A 23,666-nucleotide genomic window follows, 5' to 3' on the forward strand; every position below is an offset into this window, starting at 1 on the left:
AAAGTGAAGAGGAATGAAGAAGCCTCTTGATGAAAGTGAAAGAGGAGAGTGAAAACGTTGGCTTGAAGCTCAACATTCAGAAAACTAAGATCATGCCATCCGGTCTTGTCACTTCATGGCAAATAGATGGGGAAACAGTGGAAACAGTGTCAGACTTTATTTTTTGGGGCTCCAAAATCACTGGGGATGCTGACTGCAGTCATGAAATTAAAAGACGCTTACTTCTTAGAAGGAAGGTTATAACCAAACTTGATAGCATATTGAAAAGCAGAGACATTACTTTGCCAACAAAGGTCTGTCTAGTCAAGGCTATGGTTTTTCCAGTGGTCATGTATGGATGTGAGAGTTTGACTGTGAAGAAAGCTGATCACCAAAGAATTGATGCTTTTGAACTGTGGTGTTGGAGAAGACTCCTGAGAGTCCTTTGGACTTCAAGGAGGTCCAACCCGTCCATCCTAAAGGAGCTGAGTCCTGGGTGTTCATTGGAAGGACTGATGCTAAAGCTGAAACTGCAATACTTTGGCCACCTCATGCGAAGAGTTGACTCACTGGAAAAATCTCTGATGCTGGGAGGGATTGGGGGCAGGAGGAGAAGGTGACCACAGGGAATGAGATGGCTGGATGGCATCACCGACTAGATGGACATGAGTTTGAGTGAACCCTGGGAATTGGTGATGGACAGGGAGGCCTGACGTGCTGTGCTTCATGGGGTCGCAAATAGTCAGAAACTACTGAGCGACTGAAATGAACTGAACTTTACTGATGACATGTTGTGTTCAGAAGCATGTTGTTTAGCTTCCATATATTGGAATTTTTCATAGTTTTTCTCCTGTAATTGACATCTAATCTTACTGCATTGTGGTCAGAAAAGATGGTTGGAATGATTTCAATTTTTCTGAATTTACCAAGGCTGAATTTATGGCCCAGGATGTGGTCTATCCTGGAGAAGGTTCCGTGGGAATTGAGTAAACAGTTACAATTCATTGTTATGGCATGAAATGTCCTGTCAGTTCAGTTCAGTTCAGTCGCTCAGTCGTGACCGACTCTTTCGACCCCATGAATCACAGCACGCCAGGCCTCCCTGTCCATCACCAACTCCTAGAGTTCACTCAAACTTATGTCCATCGAGTCGGTGATGCCATCCAGCCATCTCACTCTCTGTCGTCCCCTTCTCCTCCCGCCCCCAATCACTCCCAGCATCAGAGTCTTTTCCAGTGAGTCAACATGTCGCATGAGGTGGCCAAATATTGGAGTTTCAGCTTACAAAAAAATGATTAAACAAATGAAATCAAGGTGAATTAAAACCCTAAATGAAAGACTGGAAACTATGAAACCCCTAGAAGAAAATGTAGGCAGAACACTCTTTGACATAATTCATACCACATTTTTTTCACCTGTCTCCTAAGGCAAAGGAAGCAAAGGAAAAGAATGAGATCTAATTAAACTTTAAAGCTTTTGCACAGCAAACGAAAACACTGACAAAATGAAAAGACAACCTACTGAATGGGAGTAAGTATTTGCAAATGATATGACTATAAGGGGTTAATATCCAAACTACCTAAACAGATTATTCAACTCGATATTAAAAAACAGACAAACAAAAAAAAAACAATGGGAAGATCTGATTTTCTCCAAAGAAGATATACAGATGGCACATGAAAAAATGCTGAACATCACTAACTGTCAGAGAAATTAAAACCAAAATCACAAGGAGCTATCACCTCACACTCATCAGAGTGGCTATCATCAAGTCAAGAAGTCTGAAAATAACAAATGTTGACAAGGATGTGGAGAAAGGGAAGCCCTTGTACTTAATTGGTGGGAATGTAAATTTGTGCAGTCGCTATGAAAAACATCATGAAAGTTTCTCAAAAAACTAAAAATAGAACTACCAATTGACCCAGCAATTCCACTCCGAGGTATATATCAGAAGACAATGAACACTAATTTGAAAAGATACATGAATTCCAATGTTTATTACAGCCTTATTTACAATGGGAAAGATATGGAAGCAACCAGTGAACAAAGCACACATGGTTCCTCTCTTCAAAGCACTCGCATGGAGTATGGGATAAGCAAGCATTTGAACACTATAGAGATGGGAATACCAGACCACCTGACCTGCCTCTTGAGAAACCTCTATGCAGGTCAGGAAGCAACAGTCAGAACTGGACATGGAACAACAGACTGGTTCCAAATAGGAAAATGAGTACGTCAAGGCTGTATATTGTCACCTTGCTTATTTAACTTATACGCAGAGTACATCATGAGGAACGCAGGGCTGGAAGAAGCACAAGCTGGAATCAAGATTGCTGGGAGAAATATCAATAACCTCAGATATGCAGATGACACCACCCTTATGGCAGAAAGTGAAGAGGAACTCAAAAGCCTCTTGATGAAAGTGAAAGAGGAGAGTGAAAAGGTTGGCTTGAAGCTCAACATTCAGAAAGCAAAGATCATGGCATCTGGTCCCATCACTTCATGGGAAATAGATGGAAAAACAGTGGAAACAGTGTCAGACTTTATTTTTGGGGGCTCCAAAATCACTGCAGATGCTGATTGCAGCCATGAAATTAAAAGACGCTTACTCCTAGGAAGGAAAGTTATGACCAATCTTGATAGTATATTAAAAAGCAGAGACATTACTTTGCCAACAAAGGTCCGTCCAGTCAAGGCTATGGTTTTACCCGTGGTCATATATGGATATGAGAGTTGGACTGTGAAGAAAGCTGATCGCCGAATAATTGATGCTTTTGAACTGTGGTGTTGGAGAAGACTCTTGAGAGTCCCTTGGACTGCAAGGAGATCCAACCAGTCCATTCTGAAGGAGATCAATCCTGGGTATTCATTGGAAGGACTGATGCTAAAGCTGAAACTGCAATTCTTTGGCCACCTCATGCGACGAGTTGACTCACTGGAAAAGACTCTGATGCTGGGAAAGGTTGGGGGCAGGAGGAGACGGGGACGACAGAGAATGAGATGGCTGGATGGCATCACCGACTCTGTGGACATGAGTTTGAGTGAACTCCGGGAGTTGGTGATGGACAGGGAGGCCTGGCGTGCTTTGATTCATGGGGTCGCAGAGAGTCGGACACGACTGAGCGACTGAACTGAACTGAACTGAACATTATAGTAATCCTCAGAAATAATGGCAGATACATATTCATTGAGATGGAAAAATTCTTCCAGCATATTGTATAGAAAAGGAAGGCTACAATAGTGCATATAGTTTGATTCAATTTCTATAAATTAAAAAAAAATTCACTGATATATATATGCTCATCCAAATATATGTGTATTATATATTCCAGCATTATATAACACACATAATATATATGTTATAAACATTTAGGTAGAACAACAAAGACAAAATGTTAACAGTGTATATTTCTATTGACATACTTATTGGTGTCCTTTAATTTACAGAGAATGAGATGGCTGGATGGCATCACCGACTCGATGGACATGAGTTTGAGTGAACTCCGGAGTTGGTGATGGACAGGGAGGCCTGGCGTGTTGTGGTTCATGGGGTCTCAAAGAGTTGGACACGACTGAGCGACTGAACTGAACTGAACTGAATTTCATTTTTATACTTTTTGAATTTCCATCATCCTGCTCTGTTATACTGTGAATAGAATAAGAATCACTGTGATGTTAAGGTTTGTCAAAGTAGTTCTCAAGGTGGGCTGGCTTTCACATTCTTGTTGGGTTTGAAATATTAGCTATATTATATGCGGCACATGGGATCAAGTGGCAGCTGTTGGAGGGGCATATAGATAAGCACTGCTGACAGTCATGCCTGGGAATACAATGAAAAGAATGATGTACAAATGTTAAACAAGCATGTGAATTCAAAATCTGAGGTTGGAAAGGAGTCAATCAAAAAGATTCCAGCACACTGGACCCAGAGTATCCTTATGTACCAGAGCAGCATGAGCACAGCCCTTAGCAGGTAGCCATTGCTGTGCCTTACTACTCCACATCCTGTTACTAAGCAACAGGTCTTGCTCAGCAATTGGACAGTGCATCCCTGGGCCCCGCCCATAAGCAACCAACTATCAATGAGGTACCTACTGTTACGTCTCCTGCTCAGTTATTGGTCAGCTACACAGTGGGCCCTACCTGATGATAACTGTCAGTGAGGGACCATGGGGGAAGTGATTTAGTCAAGAGTCAGTGGTTCGGTGGTCATGTGACTCTTGCCTTTGGGCACCTTACTTTTTTTTTTTCTTTTTTTTTTTAATCAGGAATGTATTTCTGGTCGATGGGGCAAATTGAGTTTCCCTATTCAATATGAGAGTTGAACTGTCCCCAACAATATTAGTGGAGGAGACATTTAACACTTTCTTTGGGTCTTGGGGTCTCTGAAGCTTATTGGAGTAGAAAAAACATACAACATGTTCTGAATTACCTTTTTCCATGTTAAGTGCTTGCTCTTAAGTTCCTTAAGCCCCTCAAGAACCCCCAATAGGAAGAGGGTGGTCTAGAGATGAAGTGACTAGAGGACTCTGAAGTGCTGAAATGGGATGAAAAGTGTTCATACAGGGATGGAGGAGGCAGGAGTGTTGAAGGGAGACATAAGTCAAAGAATAAAGGGAACTGAAGGAAAGTCTGAAGGTCATGAGCAGAAACACCATGCCCCTGAATCACCACTCCCCAGAATCAGACACACAGAGGTGTCAGCAGTGGGTAAGTTGTATCATGGCCTCCCTCAGCCTCCACTAGCCCATGTTGATGGGCAAAGTGGTACATTGTGATGTCTAAGACCCCAAGGCCACCATTGGCTGGGGAGTGCCTAGCTGACCAATCAGATTGAAGGGTGTGGCTCCTCATTGTCCTGAGAAGGTATATATAGGAGGGTCAGAGGCAGAGATTCTTGGTTAGGCCACTTCGCAGGATCATCATGACTAAGGTAACCAGGAAGCCACAAAAGTCAAGAAGAGTTGCAATGCAGTTTGCTTCAAGGATGAAAGGAAGAAAGATGACCCTTGGTCAACGGAGATACAGAGGCAGTGTGAAGGTAAGATGACTCCATCTATGCTCCCCATGTTCTCCATTGACTTTGCTGCCCAAGACCTCTACACTGCCCTTGCCTGGCACAAAAGCCCTCATCAGCCCACATCCCTTTTTCATGAAATCTCCCTTCCAACTCAGTTGTTATACTCTTTCCTCAAAACTAATACCCTTCTCTTTTCTTTCCAGGCACGAAATATGACCATGAGGGTCAGAAGACCTCTACAAGGGACTTTGAGAAAGAAAATCCGATCATATGCCACTCAGTCAAAGAAAGTGAAGAAAACAAGAAAACCAAAATGTTTTTTCTGTTCCTGTGCACGTAAGACACCGAATCAAGGCCGCAAAAGGTTTCAAAATGTGAGGCAGAGTCGAGGCAGGAGGCAGAATCGAAAGAGAAGATAAGCTCAGCAGCCCCAGAATGAGAGACCCTGGAGAAGTACAACCTGGGCAGCCAGTAACTGAATACCAAAGGTCAGACAGTTTAGAATTGTTTCTCCAGAGGGCTGCTTTCTTACAAATGGCCAACCAGGAAAAGACTGACTCTCACACTAACATAATAAACTGATGGCTGCCATTAAAATAAACATCAAATGGTGAAAAGATGATATTTGTGTGTGTGTGTGAATTTTCTGATGGGAAGGGAGGGAAGGGAGAGGAGAGGTGGGCACCTGAGTGGGGAGGGGTATGGAGTCCCGGGAGATTGGGGAACAGACCCTCAGGCCCCCAGTTAGCCAGAGAGTAGAGGTCTGGACTGGGTCAGAAGTCTGCACTGAAGATGAGTAACCCTGCTTAACAATTGATCTCAGGGGCAAAGATTAGTGGTGTGGTGTTACTGCCTTTGTTTGGGGTGTGGAATGACATTAGGGTCTACATTGCCAGAACCCAGATGGGAAGAGGGTTCAACATGGGAATGGTGAATGTTATACTTCCCCTGAGGAAAGCAGGCAGAAATCACCTCCTGACCACCTACGTCATAATGGGCTTTGTTGCATCACTTGCCTATGCTGCCAGCTAAAGGTGCTCAGGAGGCACAAAATGCTGATACAACTAAAACCCACAGCTAGCACTCCCAAAGATTAAAATAATGTTTGGAGGGAACAAACCAAATATCCATTAGGCCACTGTTATCCTAAGAAATTGGTGGGAGCAGTGTGTTCCCAAGGGCAGGGCAGTGGAAGTGGCCCAATCCCGGTGCATATGACAAACAGGATCACCACAGACAGATAATTTTTTGGGGTGGGGGGCACCATGCAGTTTGTGGGATCTTAGTTCCCAGACCAGGGATTGAAAACGTTTGTGTTTCCTTGTTAATTTTCTGTTTAGTCGATCTATCCGTAGGTGTGAGTGGGGTATTAAAGTCTCCCACTATTATTGTGTTATTGCTAATTTCCCCTTTCATAATGATTAACATTTGTCTTACATATTGCGGTGCTCCTATGTTGGGTGCATATATATTTATAATTGTTATATCTTCCTTTTGGATTGATCCTTTGATCATCATGTAGTGTCCTTCTTTGTCTCTTTTCACAGCCTTTGTTTTAAAGTCTATTTTATCTGATATGAGTATTGCTACTCCTGCTTTATTTTGGTCTCTATTTGCATGGAATATGTTTTTCCAGTCCTTCCCTTTCAGTCCGTATGTGTCCCTCGTTTTGAGGTGGGTCTCTTGTAGACATCATATATAAGGGTCTTGTTTTTGTATCCATTCAGCCAGCCTTTGTCTTTTAGTTGGGGCATTCAACCCATTTACATTTAAGGTAATTATTAATAAGTGTGATCCCATTGCCATTTACTTAATTTTTTTGGGTTCGGGTTTATACCCCCTTTCTCTGCTTCCTGTCTAGAGGAGGTCCCTTAGCATTTGTTGGAGAGCTGGTTTGGTGATGCTGAATTCTCTCAGCTTTTGCTTGTTACAGCTTTTGATTTCTCCTTCATATTTGAATGAGATCCTTGCTGGGTACAGTAATCTAGGTTGTAGGTTTTCCTCTTTTGTCATTTTAAGTATGTCCTGTCATTCCCTCCTGGCCTGAAGAGTTTCTATTGAAAGGTCAGCTGTATCCTTATGGGAATAACCTTGTGTGTTATTTTTTGTTTTTCCCTTGCTGCTTTAATATGTTCTTTATGTTTGATCTTTGTTAGTTTGATGAATATGTGTCTTGGGGTGTTTCACCTTGGGTTTATCCTGTTGGGGACTCTCTGGGATTCTTGGACTTGGGTGATTATTTTCTTCCCCAATTTAGGGAAGTTTTCAACTATTATCTCCTCAAGTATTTTCTCATGGTCTTTCTTTTTGTCGTCTTCTTCTGCGACTCTTATGATTCGAATGTTGGGGTATTTAACATTGTCCCAGAGGTCTCTGAGGTTGTCCTGATTTGTTTTAATTCTTTTTTTCCCCACTCTCTGCTTCATTTATTTCTATCAATCTATCTTCTACCTCACGTATCCTATCTTCTGCCTCCGTTATTCTACTGTTGGTTCCATAGAGAGTGTTTTTGATCTCATTTATTTCATTATTCATTATTGATTGACTTTTTTTTATTTCTTCTAGGTCCTTGTTAACAATTTCTTTTATCTTCTCAATCCTTGTCTCCAGACTATTTATCTGTTACTCCATTTAGTTTCAAGATTTTGGATAAATTTTACTATCATTATTCTGAATTCTTTTTCAGGTAGACTCCCTATCTCCTCCTCTTTTGTTTGGTTGGCCTGGCATTTATCCTGTTCCTTTACCTGTTGAGTATTTCTCTGCTTTTTCCTCTTGTTTAGTTTGCTGTGTTTGGGGTGGCCTTTCTGTGTTTCCTGTCTAGAGAAGATCCTTTAGTATTTGTTGGAGAGCTGGTTTGGTGATGCTGAATTCTCTCAGCTTTTTGCTTGTGTGTAAGATCCTTGCTGGGTACAGTAATCTGGGCTGTAGATTATTTTCTTTCATCACTTTAAGTATGTCTTGCCATTCCCTCCTGGCCTGAAGAGTTTCTGTTGAAAGATCAGCTGTTATCCTTATGGCAATCCCCTTGTGTGTTATTTGCTGCTTTTCCCTTGCTGCTTTTAATATTTGTTCTTTGTGTTTGATCTTTGTTAATTTGATTAATATGTGTCTTGGAGTATTTCGCCTTGGGTTTATCCTGTTGGGGACTTTCTGAGTTTCTTGGACTTGGGTGATTATTTCTTTCCCCATTTTAGGGAAGTTTTCCATTATTATCTCCTCAGGTATTCTCTCATGGTCTTTCTTTTTGTCTTCTTCTTCTGGGACTCCTATGATTCGAATGTTGGAGCGTTTAACATTGTCCCAAAGGTCTCTAATATTGTCCTCATTTCTTTTAATTCATTTTTCTTTTTTCCTATCTGTTTCATATATTTCTATAATTCTATCTTCTAGCTCGCTTATCCTGCCTTCTGCCTCTGTTATTCTACTGTTTGTTCCCTCCAGAGTGTTTCTGATCTCATCTATTGCATTATTCATTGTATATTGACTCTTTTTTATTTCCTCTAAGTCCTTATTAAACCTTTCTTCCATCTTCTCAATCCTTTTCTCCAGGTTATTTATCTGTAACTCCATTTTGCTTTCAAGATTTTGAATCATTTTCACCACCAAAATTCGAAATTCTTTATCAGGTAGATTCCCTCTATCTTCCTCTTTTGTTTGTGTTGGTGGGCATTTATCTTGTTCCTTTACTTGCTGGGTATTTCTCTGCCTCTTCATCTTGCTTATATTGCTTTGCTTGGGGTGGTCTTTCCCTCTTCTGGCCGTTTGTGGAGTTCTCTTTATTATGTAGTTTCCTCACTGTGTGTGGGGTTGGACAGGTGACTTGTCAAGGTTCCCTGGTTAGGGAAGCTTGTGTGGGTGTTTTGGTGGGTGGAGCTGGATTTCTTCTCTCTGGAGTGCAATGTAGTGTCCAGTAATGAGTTATGAGATGTCAGTGGGTTTGGAGTGACTTAGGGCTGCCTGTATATTGAAACTCAGGGCTATTTTCCAGTGTTGCTGGAGAATTTGCGTGGTATGTCTTGCTCTGGAACTTGTTGACCCTTGGGTGGTGCTTGGTATGGAGGCGTTTGATGAGCTCCTATCGATTAATGTTCCCTGGAGTCAGGAGTTCTCTGGTGTTCTCAGGATTCGGGCTTAAGCCTCTTGCCTCTGGTTTTTGGTCTTATTCTTGGAGTAGTCTCTAGACGTCTCTATCTGTCATTTCCAAGGTGGTTCCCTCTGTTTTAGCTGCTGTTTGCTGGTCTCTTCAGTGTCTAATTTCCACCCTGATACTAGGGTGCGGGTGGACACTTTTTAAGGCTCAATTGTTCAGTCCTGTTCTGGGAAGGGAGGAACGCTGCAGACAAATATCTCTGGCATCTGTGGGGAGTGCTCACAGCGTCTCGGCCACACTGGGTTTGCCCCCGCTCACAGAGTGTGTGTTGTCCCAGTCTACACTGCACAGGCTCTAGGTTGCTTTTCCGGGAAATGTCTGAGGCCGGCGCTGGGTTGTATGCACTTCCCAGGTCTGAGAATCTCAAGTTCAGTTTCTCGGGTACTCCACAAAGGCACAGACTTGGCTGAGTCTGCGTTTTGTGCCTTCCCTGGTCTGAGCAGCTCAGGTGACCAGGTGTTTGGTGAGTGCGGTCGCTGTGACTTATCGCCTCCCCAGTCCCTGCCACTCGGTTTTCTGGGTGTACAACCGGTGCACCTTCTCAGGCAGATATCGACCGGCCGGAGTCCAAGAAGTCTTGATTAGCAACAAGCCTGCCTGCAGTTTGTATCGGATGCCTTTCTGGGGCCGCGGTTGCCCCTCCGGCTCTGGCTGACCTCCCTGCCTGTCTCGGCGGGGGATGGGGGATGGGCTGACCGCAGCCAGCTCGTTCTGCTCAGCCCTTTGTTCTTTGAGCGGGGCTGGCGGAGTCTTAGGTTAGAGCTTTCCGCCTTTTCGTGGAGAAGCTATCCCAGTCTGCTTTGCTATCCCCTGTTAGATCTCTCAGATTGTTCTCCCGGCATTCAGGCCCAGTCCTCTCTCTAAGCAGTTCAGCCGGCTCCTCCCTGCCCAGCCCCCGCTTGCTAATGGCGTATGTAGGCGTCTACGCTGCTTCTCCACTGGGAGTTACCATTTGGTGGGTAATCTGTGGGTTTTAATTATTTCTTTCTTTTTTCCTCCTGGTTATGTTGCCCTCTGAGGTTCCAAGGCTCACCACAGACTAGCCAGTGAGAGTGTTTCCTGGTGTTTGGAAACTTCTCTCTTTTTAAAGCCTCCCTTCCTAGGACGGAGCTGTGTCCTTACCTCTTTTGTCTCTCTTTTTATCTTTTATATTTTTTCCTACCTCCTTTCGAAGACAATGGGCTGCTTTTCTGGGTGCCTGATGTCCTCTGCCAGCATTCAGAAGTTGTTTTGTGGATTTTACTCCGCGTTCAAATGTTCTTTTGATGAATTTGTGGGGGAGAGAGTGGTCTCGCCGTCCTATTCCTCCGCCATCTTGTTCCTTCTCCTGACAATATTTTTTTAACTTGAACATGTAGTACAGAAACATTTATAAAATTATTAATATATTTGGGTTTCTGTACTTGTATTGTTTTCATCTACCTTTTTTCCTTCTATTCTTTTAACCTCTTCTTTCTTGACTTAAAAAAATTGACTCAGAATTCTTTTATTCAATTATTCTGTCACTATTATTATTATTAATTTTGGTCACGCCATGTGGCTTGTGATATCTTGGTTCCCTGACCAGGATTCAAACTTGAACCCTGCCCAATAAGAGCTCAGAGTCCTAATCACTGGACCACCCCAGGGAATTCCCTGTTGCTGTTATTTTAATAGTTACATCCTATTAATTCTTACATAAATAACTACCTTACCAAAGTATAAATTTAATAAATACCTAAATCACTTCCGATATGATACAAGTCTCTTAGAAAAGTTGAACTCCATTTGTGCCCCTTCTGATGTCTTCTCTTACTGTATGGTACTTATTCTTATTTTTAAAGAAACAGCATAGACTTTTTTTGATTCCTTCTGTCGTCTATGTTCCTTACATTGTCCACATACTATCGTTTTTCTTGCTCTTCATTCTTTCCTTCCTGCTTTAGTTCTTCCCAAATCATTTTCCTCTTGAAGTACATCCTTTAAAATTTCCATTAGTGTGGTCTGCTGGTAACAAACCCTCTTAGCTTTTGTTTGTTTAAAAATATCTTATTTCACCCTCTCGTTGAAGATTTTCATGAAATAAGCCACCCCCAGGGTCCCATGTGGGCAGGATCTCCTGTAAGCACCTTCACCCCGGCTTTGACTTGCAGGGCTGAGTTAAAGCCCTGGTGTGAAGTGCCTGTATGCTCTCAGTCCTTTGATGAGGGAAGTGTCTATCTCAACAAAGTTTCAGGAGAAGCTTAAACAGGTAACAGATGAAGGTAAACAGGTAACAGAGGTAAGGCCGTCAAAAGTAGCTTATGCTGTTTCAACTGAAAGCTTTAGCTCCTAACCTTCAGGTTTTAAAAGCTTATGTTTTTGAGATTGGAAAATAAAATGTGGCTTCCTCCAAGCCACCAGAGCCTGAATCTTTGCAATTGAAAGTGTCCCCTGACACCTGGCAACATGAGACCAGAGATAACACTGGAGACCATGCTGCTCAATAACCAACATGCTTCTCCTAGCACTACATGGAATGACCCTGTCTTTGTTCTAATGACCCCACCCAGGCACCATGATACACAATCCATTTTCTTCCAACATTTTGCCAGATCTCTGAGGTCTAGTCTGTCTTTCATGATGCCACCATGTCCAACTGCAGGTAACCTGATTTGGTGATGAAGCTGAGATGGGAATCCAAGTTCTTATCTGCAGAGCCAAAGAATGGAATCCACGAACACTCAGACACTCATGGTAGCAAGTGAATAGGATTTATTAAAGAGGAGGAAAGTACAAAGCTCTCAGCATAGACACTCAGAAGGGGTTAAGAGTCCCCCCAAGGTGGGACCTTGGGGTTTTTATCAGTTCAGTTCAGTTCAGTCGCTCAGTCATGTCCGACTCTCCGTGACCCCATGAATCACAGCACGTTGGGGTTTTTATATCCTTCCTTAAATCACATTATTTCTAACCAATCAATTTAAAGGTCAAAACACTTCTTTATGGCCTCTCTTGATTCTTGAATTAAGTCTCCACCCTTTTTCATACCTTCTGGACATTTTACAGTGGACCAGATGTATGGGCTTAAGACTAATGATCACCAGTTGTTTTTCCCTCAAGCATATGGAACAGAATTTAATTACTGCCCTTCACTGCATCTGAGTGCTGATAATTTATCAGACTAAAGACACATTCCAGACATTCAGGACAATGGAGTGGGATGTTTACTGAACACAAGACAGAGGTCTCAGAGTTCTACACTGACTGCCTAGTAATTTCTACCTCAGTTCAGTTCAGTTCAGTTCAGTGCCCTAGAGCCTGTGCTCTGCAACAAGAGAAGCCATCACAATGAGAAGCCCATGCACTGCAATGAAGAGTAGCCTTCTCTTGCCACAACTAGAGAGAGCCTGTGCAAAGCAAGAAAGATCCAGCACAACCAAAAATGAAAATTAATTCATCGATTAATAAGAAATTCAGAACAAGGGTGTGATGAGAGATTAGGGTCAGATTTCACAGCACTGGGGAGCTGAAGGGAAAGTCTGAATGTAACCCATAAGCTGCTGCCAGCATTACCCTCGACCCTGCCAGGTGACCAACCTAACTTCTCTCTTCCTCCATCACTCTCCACTCTCCACCACCAGCACCTCACTGTTCTGTCCACAAGATAAAGGCCACACTTCTGAGTTGGAATATGCCTCATCTCCAAATTGGAACTGTCTATTCCAAAGCATTCTAACTATTGGGATTGGGAATAAGAAAGCAGAAAGGAGAAGATGAAGTACCTTGGCAGGCTAAAGAGGAACCCCACAGCAGGCTAAAGAGGAACCCCACAGCAGCCAAAAGACGTCGGATCATTCACTTGCTTCCAAGCAAAAACAGTCAAGAACAAGATCAACAGCAACAACATTGCCCTTGGGCAGTCCACTTGTGTATCACATGTTGCCACCACCTTGACCCCCAAAGTGCCACAGGGACCTTCTAATCACAATCTACATGAAGGAAAGTAGACATGCTTTCCCAGAACCAGAAGTAAGGGAAAAGGGAATGTTGTGAGCTGAACTGCATCTCCCCAAAATTCATATGTGGAAGACCTAAGCCCTAGCATCTCAGAATGTGACTGCATTTGGAGATGCACATATGTGTGCTCATTCATGTCCAGCTCTTTGTGACTCCATGGACTGTGGTCCTCCAGGCTCCTCTGTCCGTGGGAATCTCCTTCCTTTGAAGGAGGTCACCATTACCGTCATTACCCCTAATATAGTTTGGCCCAAACAACAGAGAGGGTACACAGCCCAGCCCATCAACAGAAAAATGGATTAAAGATTTACTGAGCATGGTCCCATCCATCAGAACAAGACCCATTTTCCCCCAGTCAGTCTCTCCCATCAGGAAACTTCCATAAGCCTCTTATTCTTATCCATCAGTGGGCAGAAAGAATGAAAACCACAATCACAGAAAACTAACCAAACCGATCACATGGACAACAGCCTTAACTAACTCAATGAAATGATCAGTCATGCCATGTAGGGCCCCCCAAGACAGAAGGGACCCCCAAGACAGAAGGGACCCCCAAGACAGAAGAGATCATGGTGGAGAGTTCTGACAAAATATGGTCCACTGGAGAAGCGAATGTCAAACCACTTCAGTATTCTTGCCTTGAGAACTCCATGAACAGTATGAAAAGGCAAAAAGATATGACACTGAAAGAAGAACTCCCCAGGTTGGTAGGTGGCCCAATATGCTACTGGAAAAGAGTGGAGAAATAGCTCCAGAAAGAATAAAGAGACAGAGGCAAAGCAAAAACAACACCTGGTTGTGGATGTGACTGGTGATGGAAGTAAAGTCTGATGCTATAAAGAACAATATTGCACAGGAACTTGGAATGAAGCAGGGCAAAGGCTAAAAGAGTTTTGCCAAAAGAACGCACAGGTCATAGCAAATGCCCTCTTCCAACAACATAAGAAACGACTCTACACATGGACATCACCAGATGGTCAATACCAAAACCAGATTGATTATATTCTTTGCAGCTGAAGATGGAGAAGCTCTTATATAGTCTGCAAAAACAAGACTGGGAGCTGATTGTGGCTCAGATCATGAACTCCTTATTGCAAAATTCAGACTTAAATTGAAAGTAGGGGAAAACACTAGATCATTAAGGTATGAGCTAAATCAAATCCCTTATGATCATACAGTACAATGACAAATAGATTCAAGGGATTAGATCTGATAGAGTGCCTGAAGAACTATGGATGGAGGTTCATGACATTATACAGGAGGCAGTCATCAAGACCATCTCCAAGAAAAAGAAATGCAAAGAGGCAAAATGGTTGTCTGAGGTGGCCTTACAAATAGTTGAGAATAGAAGAGAAGCTAAAGGCAAAGAAGGAAAGGAAAGATATACCCATCTGAATGCAGAGTTCCAAGGAATAGCAAGGAGAGATAAGAAAGTCTCAGTGATCAGTGCAGAGAAATAGAGGAAAACAATAGAATGGGAAAGACTAGAGATGTCTTCAAGAAAATTAGAGATACCAAGGGAACATTTCATGCAAAGATGGGCTCAATAAAGGACAGAAATGGCATGGACCTAACAGAAGCAGAAGAAGATATTAAGAGGTAGCAAGAATACACAGAAGAACTATACAAAACAGATAACCACGACACAAAACAGATAACAGATCACTTGCCTAGAACCAGACCTCCTGGATTGCAAAGTCAAGTGGGCCTTAGGAAGCATCACTTCAAACAAAGCTAGTGGAGGTGATGGAATTCCAGTTGAGCTATTTCAAATCCTAAAAGATGATGCTGTGGAAGTGCTGCACTCAATATGCCAGCAAATTTGGAAAACTCAGCAGTGGCCACAAGACTGGAAAAGGTCAGTGTTCATTTCAATCCCAAAGAAAAGCAATGCCAAAGACTGTTTAAACTACTGCACAATTGCATTCATCTCACACACTAGCAAAGTAATGCTCAAAATTCTCCAAACTAGGCTTCAATAGTACATGAACTGAGAACTTCCAGATGTTCAACATGGATTTAGAAAAGGCAGAGAAACCAGAGATCAAATTGCCAACATCCGTTGGATCATTGAAAAAGCAAGAGAGTTCCAGAAAAACATCTACTTCTCCTTTATTGAGTATGCCAAAGCCTTTAACTGTGTGGATCACAAGAAACTGTGGAAAATTCTTAAAGAGGTGGGAATACCAGACCACCTTAGCTGCCTCCTGAGAAACCTGTATGCAGATCAAGAAGCAACAGATATAACCAGACATGGAACAACAAACTGGTTCCATATTGGGAAAGGAGCAAGGCTGTATATTGTCACCCTGCTTATTTAACTTATATTCAGAGTACATCATGTGACATGCCGGGCTGGTTGAAGCACAAGCCAGAATCAAGATTGCCAGGAGAAATATCAATAACCTCAGATATGCAGATGATACCACCCTTGTGGCAGAAAGCAAGGAGGAACTAAAGAGTCCCTTGATGAAAGTTAAAGAGGAGAGTGAAAAAGCTGACTTAAAAGTCAACATTCAAAAACAAAGATCAAGGCACCTGGTCCCATCACTTCACGACTAATAGATGGGGAAACAATGGAAATAGTGACAGACTTTATATTCTTGGTCTCCAAAATCACTGTAGATGGTGACTGCAGTCATGAAATTAAAAGACACTTGCTCCTTGGGAGAAAAGTTATGACCAACCTAGACAAGTTAATAAAAAGCAGACATTACTTTGTCAACACACATCTGTCTAGTCAAAGCTATGGTTTTTCCAGTAGTCATGTATGGATGTGAGAGTTGGACCATAAAGAATGCTGAGTGCTGAAGAATTGATGCTTTTGAACTGTGGTGTTGGAGAAGACTCTTGAGAGTCCCTTGGACTACAAGATCAAACCAGTCAATCCTAAAGGAAATCTGTCCTGAATTTTCATTAGAAGCACTGATGCTGAAGCTGAAGCTCCAATACTTCGGCCACCTGATGCAAAGAACTGACTCATTGGAAAAGACCCTTATGCTGGGAAAGACTGAAGGCGGGAGGAGAAGGAGACAACAGAGGATGAGATGGTTGGATGGCATCACTGACTCGATGGACATGAGTTTGAGCAAGCTCTGGGAGTTGGTGATGGACAGGGAAACCTGGCGCGCTGCAGTCCATGGGGTTGCAAAGAGTCAGACATGACTTAACGACTGAAATGAACTGAACAGAACTGAACAGTAAAGACTCTTTCACTTTATAAGGTAACATTTGAAGGTTCCAGCACTTAGGACTTGCTATATTTGGGTGGACATTATTCAGTCTCCTACAGCATCCAAAATCTCTGCAAACAATTTCAGGAAGATCATGGACCCCAGGAAGAATATCTGTTCTGTCATTGAATGTCAGCATAGGTATGCTGTGAACATATACACTGGAAGTTCAGTTCAGTCATCTCTGACTCTTTGCAACCCCATGAACTGCAGCATGCCAGGCTTCCCTGTCTTTCACCATCTGCTGGAGCTTGCTTAAGCGCCTGTCCATTGAGTCAGTGATGCCATCCAACCATCTCATCCTCTGTTGTCCCCTTCTCCTCCTGCCTTCTATCTCTCCCAGCATCAGGGTCTTTTCCAATGATCTGGCTGTTCATATCATGTGGTCAAAGTATTGGAGCTTCAACTTCAGCAACAGTCCTTCCAGAGATATGTTGGAAGCAGGTCTATTGTTCACCATCCTCTTGACACCTCCGAATCAAATACATTGCTTTTTTTCCCCTAAGAATAGAAATAGAGATACAGATGTACAGAACAAATGGATGGACACCAAGGGGGGATAGGAGGGGGCATGAATTGGGAGACTGGGATTGACATATATACACTGCTATGTATAAAATAGACAACCGATGAGATCCTGCTGTGTAAACAGGGAACTCTGCTCAATACTCTGGTGAGGAAGAGGGGATATATGTATAACTGATTCACTCTGCTGTACAGCAGAAACTAACATAGCATCGTATAGCAATTAAACGCCAATTGAAAAAATACAACTCCCCCCCCACCCAGCTCTAGCCCTAGTAAGTCAGAATCTCCCACAGGCCAGGCCCAGCAATATGCATTTCCAACAAGCACCCCAAAATGATTGAGGCAGCCAGCCTTGCACACACTCTTTAGTGAGCATTGGTTAAACAGTCTGAGGGCCCAAGTCCCCTCACTGTTAAATGGACGCAGTACTGTCACAGTAAAAAAAAAAAAAAAAAATTCTGTGCAAGCTATTTGCACAAAGAAAACGCTAACACTTTTATTTTCCACTCCCCCGATACAAAGGTGAAGAACTTCTATTGCTTAATTTATTTGGATTCCGCCTCATGTTTAATGCACCTGGCTCCAAGACCCAAAGTTGAGCCGACAGAGAGAGGGAGAAGGGAAGACTCGAGAAAACTCCTCCAGTTCCCACAACCAAGCCGTACTTGAGCTCGCGGGAACCTGCTGCTCACCGCCACCCTCCACTGCTGGCTCACATTTGTATCCGGCCCTAGGCTGCGCGGGAAGCCCGCCCCCGCGCCCCGTTGATTGGCTGCGCCCGCCCTCCCGCCCACGCGTCACGCTCTTTTGTCTCCGCGAGCTGAGGATAAAAGCTGCAGCGGCTGCCGTGGGAACCGCGCTGCCTGGACTCTGCTACCAGTCTCAGGGCGGCAGTGCGAAGCAGCTTCATCGGGTGGTCCCGGCTAGCTCAGCGGCTGAGGAGGCGCCCATCCTTTCCCCCTGTAGGGCCGCGGAGACCGAAGGCGGAGACGCTGCTGCCGACGCCAGAGCGTTCGCTGCCCACCAGCCCAACACAGGTAAAGAAAGCGGGGCACGATTGCCCCGCGCGGAGACAGGCGGGGGAAGCCCTGCCGGGACAGGCGGCCCCCAGTTTAGGGAATCGAGGAAGGAGCCCTCCCGCGGCCTCGCTGCACTGAGGGAGGCTGTGGGGCTCCACTGGATGCTGCCGAATGGGTAGGATTTGCCTGGATTGAGAGAGGGGGGCGTTCCCAGGGGGAGGTGGCAAGGGGCGCGTTTGGGAGGTGGGAGATCCCAAACTGTCTGCCTTGAACTCCCTTTGCATCTCCTCATCTCTTCCGGCGGGAGGAATATGTGGGTGTGCGTCTCCAACTCTGATTCTCTTTCTCGGTGGCAGGCCACTAGAGCCAAAGCTGAACTTGAATTCTGTGCGGCTGATTACAGAGCTGGTAGGACGACGGTTTCCCCGGGGGAAATGGAATGGTGGGGGGGGGCTTCTTTGGCTTGTATTCAGAGGGTGGGAGAAGGAATTTTCCACCTGGTTACTGCGGAGGCCGCGGGGTGGGGGAAGCGGGATGAGGAATGAGGCTGTTTCTGACCCTTCCCCTCCCTCCCTGCCCTGCCCTCTGCGGCGGCGCAGTCTTGACGCCCTGAGGTCCCGGATCGGCGACCCCCGGTGGACAGCAATCGGTTGAAGCCCGGAGGCGAGCTTTCCCACGGAGGCCACCGGTTGCAGACGCTGGAAGTGAAATAAAGGCGCGCACTCGCTCCTGAGTTCCTGTAAGATTCTGAGAAATAGCGGGGCTGGGTGGGGGGTGGACTTTAAGAAGCGGGTGTGGTTGAGACCGGAGACCAAGAGGTTAATGAGATAGTATTTATTCCCACAAATCTGTGACCGCTGTGCTCTATTTTGAGAGCCCGCTATCCTCTCCATACACGATTACACTTAGAATTAGAAGCAACAGTTGCCGTCCCTCTTGAAGGAACGGAGGAAAGGGATAGAAGTGGCTGTAAAAAGCATCCTGCTAACACGAGACACCGGCTGGCTCCGTGAGGTTGTAATTGCCAGTCTCCTGGCGGATATTTTTAGGGTAGTGGGCAGATATGAAATGTACTGTAGGATATTCAGGAAGGGAGAAAATAACCCCTGCTCCTGTTTTTTTTTTGTTTTGTTTCGTTTGTTTCTTTTTTACAGTTCCTACTGAGATAGGAGGACGACAGAACCCCCCAGCACGCCTGCAGATTAGGCTTTTTGTAAAAGCCTGAGCATCTTGTTAACATTTAGAGACCCGGTCATCGTCTGTCATGACTAGCATCATTGCGCGCGTGGGTAACAGCCGGCGGCAGAACGCACCCTTGCCACCTTGGGCCCATTCTATGCTAAGGTCTCTGGAGAGGAGTCTTGGTCCTTTAATGGCCATCCTGGCAGAGAGAAACCTGAAATTGTTCTCGGGGAGGGTGGTGCCAGCCCAGGGGGAAGAAACCTTTGAGAACTGGCTGATCCAAGTCAATGAGGTCTTGCCAGATTGGAATATGTCTGAAGAGGAAAAGCTCAGGCGCTTGATTAAAACCCTGAGGGGCCCTGCGCGGGAGGTGATGCTTTTGCTGCAGGCGGCCAACCCCAACCTCAGCGTGGCAGATTTCTTGCACGCCATGAAATTGGTGTTTGGGGAGTCTGAAAGCAGTGTGACTGCTCATAGTAAATTTTTTAACACCCTGCAGGCGCAAGGGGAGAAAGCCTCCCTTTATGTGATCCGTTTAGAGGTGCAGCTCCAGAATGCTATTCAGGCAGGGATCATAGCTCAGAAAGATGCCAACCAGTCTCGCCTGCACCAGTTCCTTTTAGGGGCCGAGCTGAATGGGGACCTGCGCTTCAGGCTGAAGAATCTTCTCAGGATGTATGCAAATGAGCAGGAGCGTCTCCCCAGTTTCCTGGAGTTAATCAGGATGATAAGGGAGGAAGAGGATTGGGATGACACTTTCATTAAACAGAAGCGGGCCAGGAGATCTGAGTCAGTGGTGGCAAGGGCAACTAGCCCAGTGGCATTTGGGGGCTCCCCACCCATAGTGATTGATAATAAAGACTGTAACGTGATCGAGATAGATGATACCCCCGATGACTCAGATGAGGATGTGATCCTGGTGGGGGAGTCTCAGGACCTTCCACTTTCATTCTCGGATTCTCCTCCCCCCAGACGCAGGGCCAGACCTCAGGATCAAGTGCTAATCATTGATTCCCCCAACAATCCCCAGCTTCCATCTCCTTGCACCAGTGGGGGTCCTGGGTATAAGAATGATGGTCCTGGGAATATGCGTAGAACCAGGAAACGAAAACACACAATTCGCTGTTCATATTGTGGTGAAGAGGGCCACTCAAAGGAAACCTGTGACAATGAGAGCAACAAGGCCCAGATGTTTGAAAACCTGATCATCACCCTGCAGGAGCTGACACATACCGAGGAGAGGTCAAGAGAGGCTCCTGTCGAACCCAGCGACCCTTTTGAGCTACAGTGAGGTGCTAGCCCCCAGCTTTAAGTGAACCCTAACCTATATGCAGAGTCTAGCAATGGGAAAAATGGGGTGGGGGGAGGATGCTTCTAATCACATTAATTATCCACAAAGCAGCCTTCTTTTGGGGTGGAGGATGGAGAGTCTTGACTATTGGTATAGTGGAGGGAGATGGCCTGACCTCCATCCTTGCTACTAATCCCCTGCTGCCTAAGGGTCTACCCTCTGCGTGCGCCCCTTTCCTTGATGCCTTTATTCTCTTTGTGAAAGTGATATAATTCATTGTTAAATATTAAAACAATAAAGACAAATGCAAAATGTACAAATTACCCCAAACCCTCCAACCCTTAAATAACCATTGTCAACCCTTTGATGAATGTCCTTCTAGGTAGTTCCCTTTACCTATGTACCCAGATAGATATATGTATAGATAAGAGTAAGCAAATATAAGTATTGTTCTAAAGTCTGTATTTTTTCAGCAAATAATATATGTTGTGAGCTTCTTTCTATATCAATAAATAAACAGCAGCAGCTAGCTTACTGTCTGTGTATTATTTTAGGAAGAAGTAAAGGAAAAAGGAATAAGAAAAATACAGTAAAAAGCTATAAAGGGTGGGGTTATACACTGAGGTTGGTTTTTGATTAACTTCACTTTGCAGATGAGGAAAAGGGAAGAAGGAATGGGCTGAAATCTTCCCCAGAGGTATATGGACAGAGCCCCTTACCACAGCTGACCTGCCCCTTAGGTCACAGAGTCAAACTGTGGCACCCACTAGTTGACAGCGTTCGAAGGCTTTCTTCTCTAACGTATCCAGAAGATTCTGACAGTGGGGGAGGCTGGTGCTAAGGTAATAGCCCAAACGGAGGATAGCAGGGCTCCATTCCTGATGACTTTGGGGAGGGGCAGCTCTCTCTGCTCTGGGTGGGTTTCTGACATCGCTGTTGCCATGGCTTCACCCAGTCCAGGTCACAACGGGGAATCTCTCCTGTGGGGTGACACGGCCCTTCCCCCACCCCACTCCCCCAGTTAAGGAAGGAGAGAGCAGCTACTGGTGGGAGCCAGCATCAGGGGACTCAGCCCCCAGAAGCCCTGAAGTTACATGTTAGAGGACACTGGCAGCCCAATGACTTCAAGGCAACCCCTCTCAATCCCGCAACTGAGAACAGCTGGGGAGGGATGAAAAGCAATATAGTTGCCCGTAGACATGAAGGAAGGAGAAGGCAGTGGCATCCCACTCCAGTATTCTTGCCTGGAAAATCCCATGGACGGAGGAGCCTGGTAGGCTGCAGTCTATAGGGTCGCTAAGAGTCGGACAGGACTAAGCGACTTCACTTTCACTTTTCACTTTCACACACTGGAGAAGGAAATGGCAGCCCACTCCAGTGTTCTTGCCTGGAGAATCCCAGGGACGGGGGAGCCTGGTGGGCTGCCGTCTATGGGGTCACACAGAGTCGGACACGACTGAAGTGACTTGGCAGCTTAGCAGCAGACATGAAGAAACACGGGGTCAGAGAGCCAGGAAATCTTCCACATCGTTTTAGTGGAGTGGTGGACGTGGGGAGAAGCAGCAAGGTGGTGGGGGTGGGGCGGGGGGGGACACCTTCCCAGGAGCCTGCCCTGTCCCTTCTCCCGACCTCATATTGGAGATGCTGGAGGGTGGTAAAAGAGGACACGTCCGACCTCAGACCCCGAGGTCCTTTCATTTCCTGTAGGTGTATAAATACCGACCTCTGTGAGCAGCACAGGGCCGGGAGCATGAGAGTGGGGAGGACTACATTTAGACAGGGGGCGGAGTGAAGGAATGGGCACACCTGAGGACCTGAAGGAGCTGCTGTACAGGAAATTGGTGCTCCTCAGAGCCGAGAGGAGGGAGCCCAGCGGCTGGAGAGGGTGTGTCAGGGGCTAGAGAGTAAGAGGAGAGCAAGTGAGGGCCCATCAGGGACACTCACAGGAGACTGACAGCGACAGGAAGGCTAGTCGGAATTACAGACCCCCGGGTTGTGTATACAACTCCAGGTTGAGGGTACCAGCAATGCACTGGTTGAGGCGCCTAGAGAGAGACAGTGGGGTTCCCATTGTGTTAGCAGTTGAGGGAGGAAGGAGAGGGAGACACCAGGTGCTGTAAGAAGCCAGTGCAGCCTTTCCTGGGCTGTCACACCTCCGGAACCTGCTCAGAAAGAACACCCCACCCGCCACCCCCAGGCACATTCTCCTTTGGTGGAGAGAGGGTACAGGCTCAGCCTCTCTTGTTCTGCTATCACCCCTCCCCCGGACCCCAGCCTTCCAGGTTTGGCTTAAGCCTAAGCCTTCTTAACCCTCCTGACCAGAGGGAGACTGGGAGGGCCTCTCTGCCTTGGACCCTTTAGCTGAGAACCGGCCCGGAGTGCAGACTCCAGAGGCCCTCTCCTTGCATCCATCTTGGCACCTCTGGGGCCCTGGTAGCCACCACCATCTCTCCAGAGCCAAAGGGGACCACTTCCCTCACCTCCAGGCAAGAGGCAGCTCCACTCAGGCCCCCAAAGCCACATGGACCCCCAACATTTCCCAGATCATATGGAGTTGGAAAAATCCCTGATGCTTGGAAAAATTGAGGGCAGAAGGAGAAGAGAGTGTCAGAGGATGAGATGGCTGGATGGCACCACCGATGCAATGGACAGGAACTTGGGCAAACTCTGGGAGATGGTGAGGGACAGGGAGGCCTGGCATGCTGCAGTCCATGGGGTCGCAAAGAGTTGGACACAACTGGGCAACTGAACAACAACAATAACATTGAATTTAGCCATTAATTCTTCTCTACCTCTCCATCTCCGCTCTTTTCTTAATTTTACTTTATAAACACTTGTTGAATATTTGCCCAAAGACACACTGTATGTTGCCATGTCTCTTTAGTATCCAGTAGAAGACAGAGCTGAAATAAGACAAAAATAAATCCTGCCCACTTCACTAACCTCCTTTTCACTGGAATTAGCTTGGGAGTTCAGTTAGACCACTGCTTTGAAAATATGTTCTGTGATTCACCCCCTTTTTCTTCCCTCTTTCATCCTCCTCTCTGGTGTATGAATTTTAGACTTTCTACATTTTTATTTCACCAAACTGATGTCATCTGACATTTCTTTTCTGTTTCACTTTGTGTGACACTGGCTTTTCCTTTACTTGAGAAATACATATTCTCCCTAATTAGGAGACATGGACCCAATACCTGGGCATTCAGATCAGACTAATGGGGCTAGCCGAAAAAAGCCTTCATTTCAAACTCTAGGCTTCTTTCTTCCTTTCTGCCTTCATTCTCAT

The 23,666-nt window shown here is 45.3% G+C and overlaps 1 protein-coding gene across 1 annotated transcript; it reads left to right on the forward strand.

Moving 5' to 3' along the window:
* The first annotated feature begins 17,745 nt into the window (after window positions 1–17,745).
* ZCCHC12 (zinc finger CCHC-type containing 12) lies at window positions 17,746–20,900 on the forward strand. The gene is made up of 4 exons (XM_055438418.2): window positions 17,746–17,925; window positions 18,264–18,315; window positions 18,507–18,646; window positions 19,062–20,900. Exon 4 carries the CDS (start codon window positions 19,172–19,174, stop codon window positions 20,378–20,380), a length of 1,209 nt encoding a protein of 402 aa, XP_055294393.1. The 5' UTR covers window positions 17,746–17,925; window positions 18,264–18,315; window positions 18,507–18,646; window positions 19,062–19,171; the 3' UTR covers window positions 20,381–20,900.
* The last annotated feature ends 2,766 nt before the right edge of the window (window positions 20,901–23,666 follow it).

Source organism: Moschus berezovskii, chromosome X (assembly GCF_049115385.1).
Source record: "Moschus berezovskii isolate FMDL1 chromosome X, NW_MosBer_1.0, whole genome shotgun sequence".
Taxonomy (NCBI): Eukaryota; Metazoa; Chordata; class Mammalia; order Artiodactyla; family Moschidae; genus Moschus; species Moschus berezovskii.

Bases quoted from the DNA above. Each gene is read 5' to 3' on its own strand.
- ZCCHC12 (XM_055438418.2), top strand. From the start codon at position 19,172: ATGACTAGCATCATTGCGCGCGTGGGTAACAGCCGGCGGCAGAACGCA.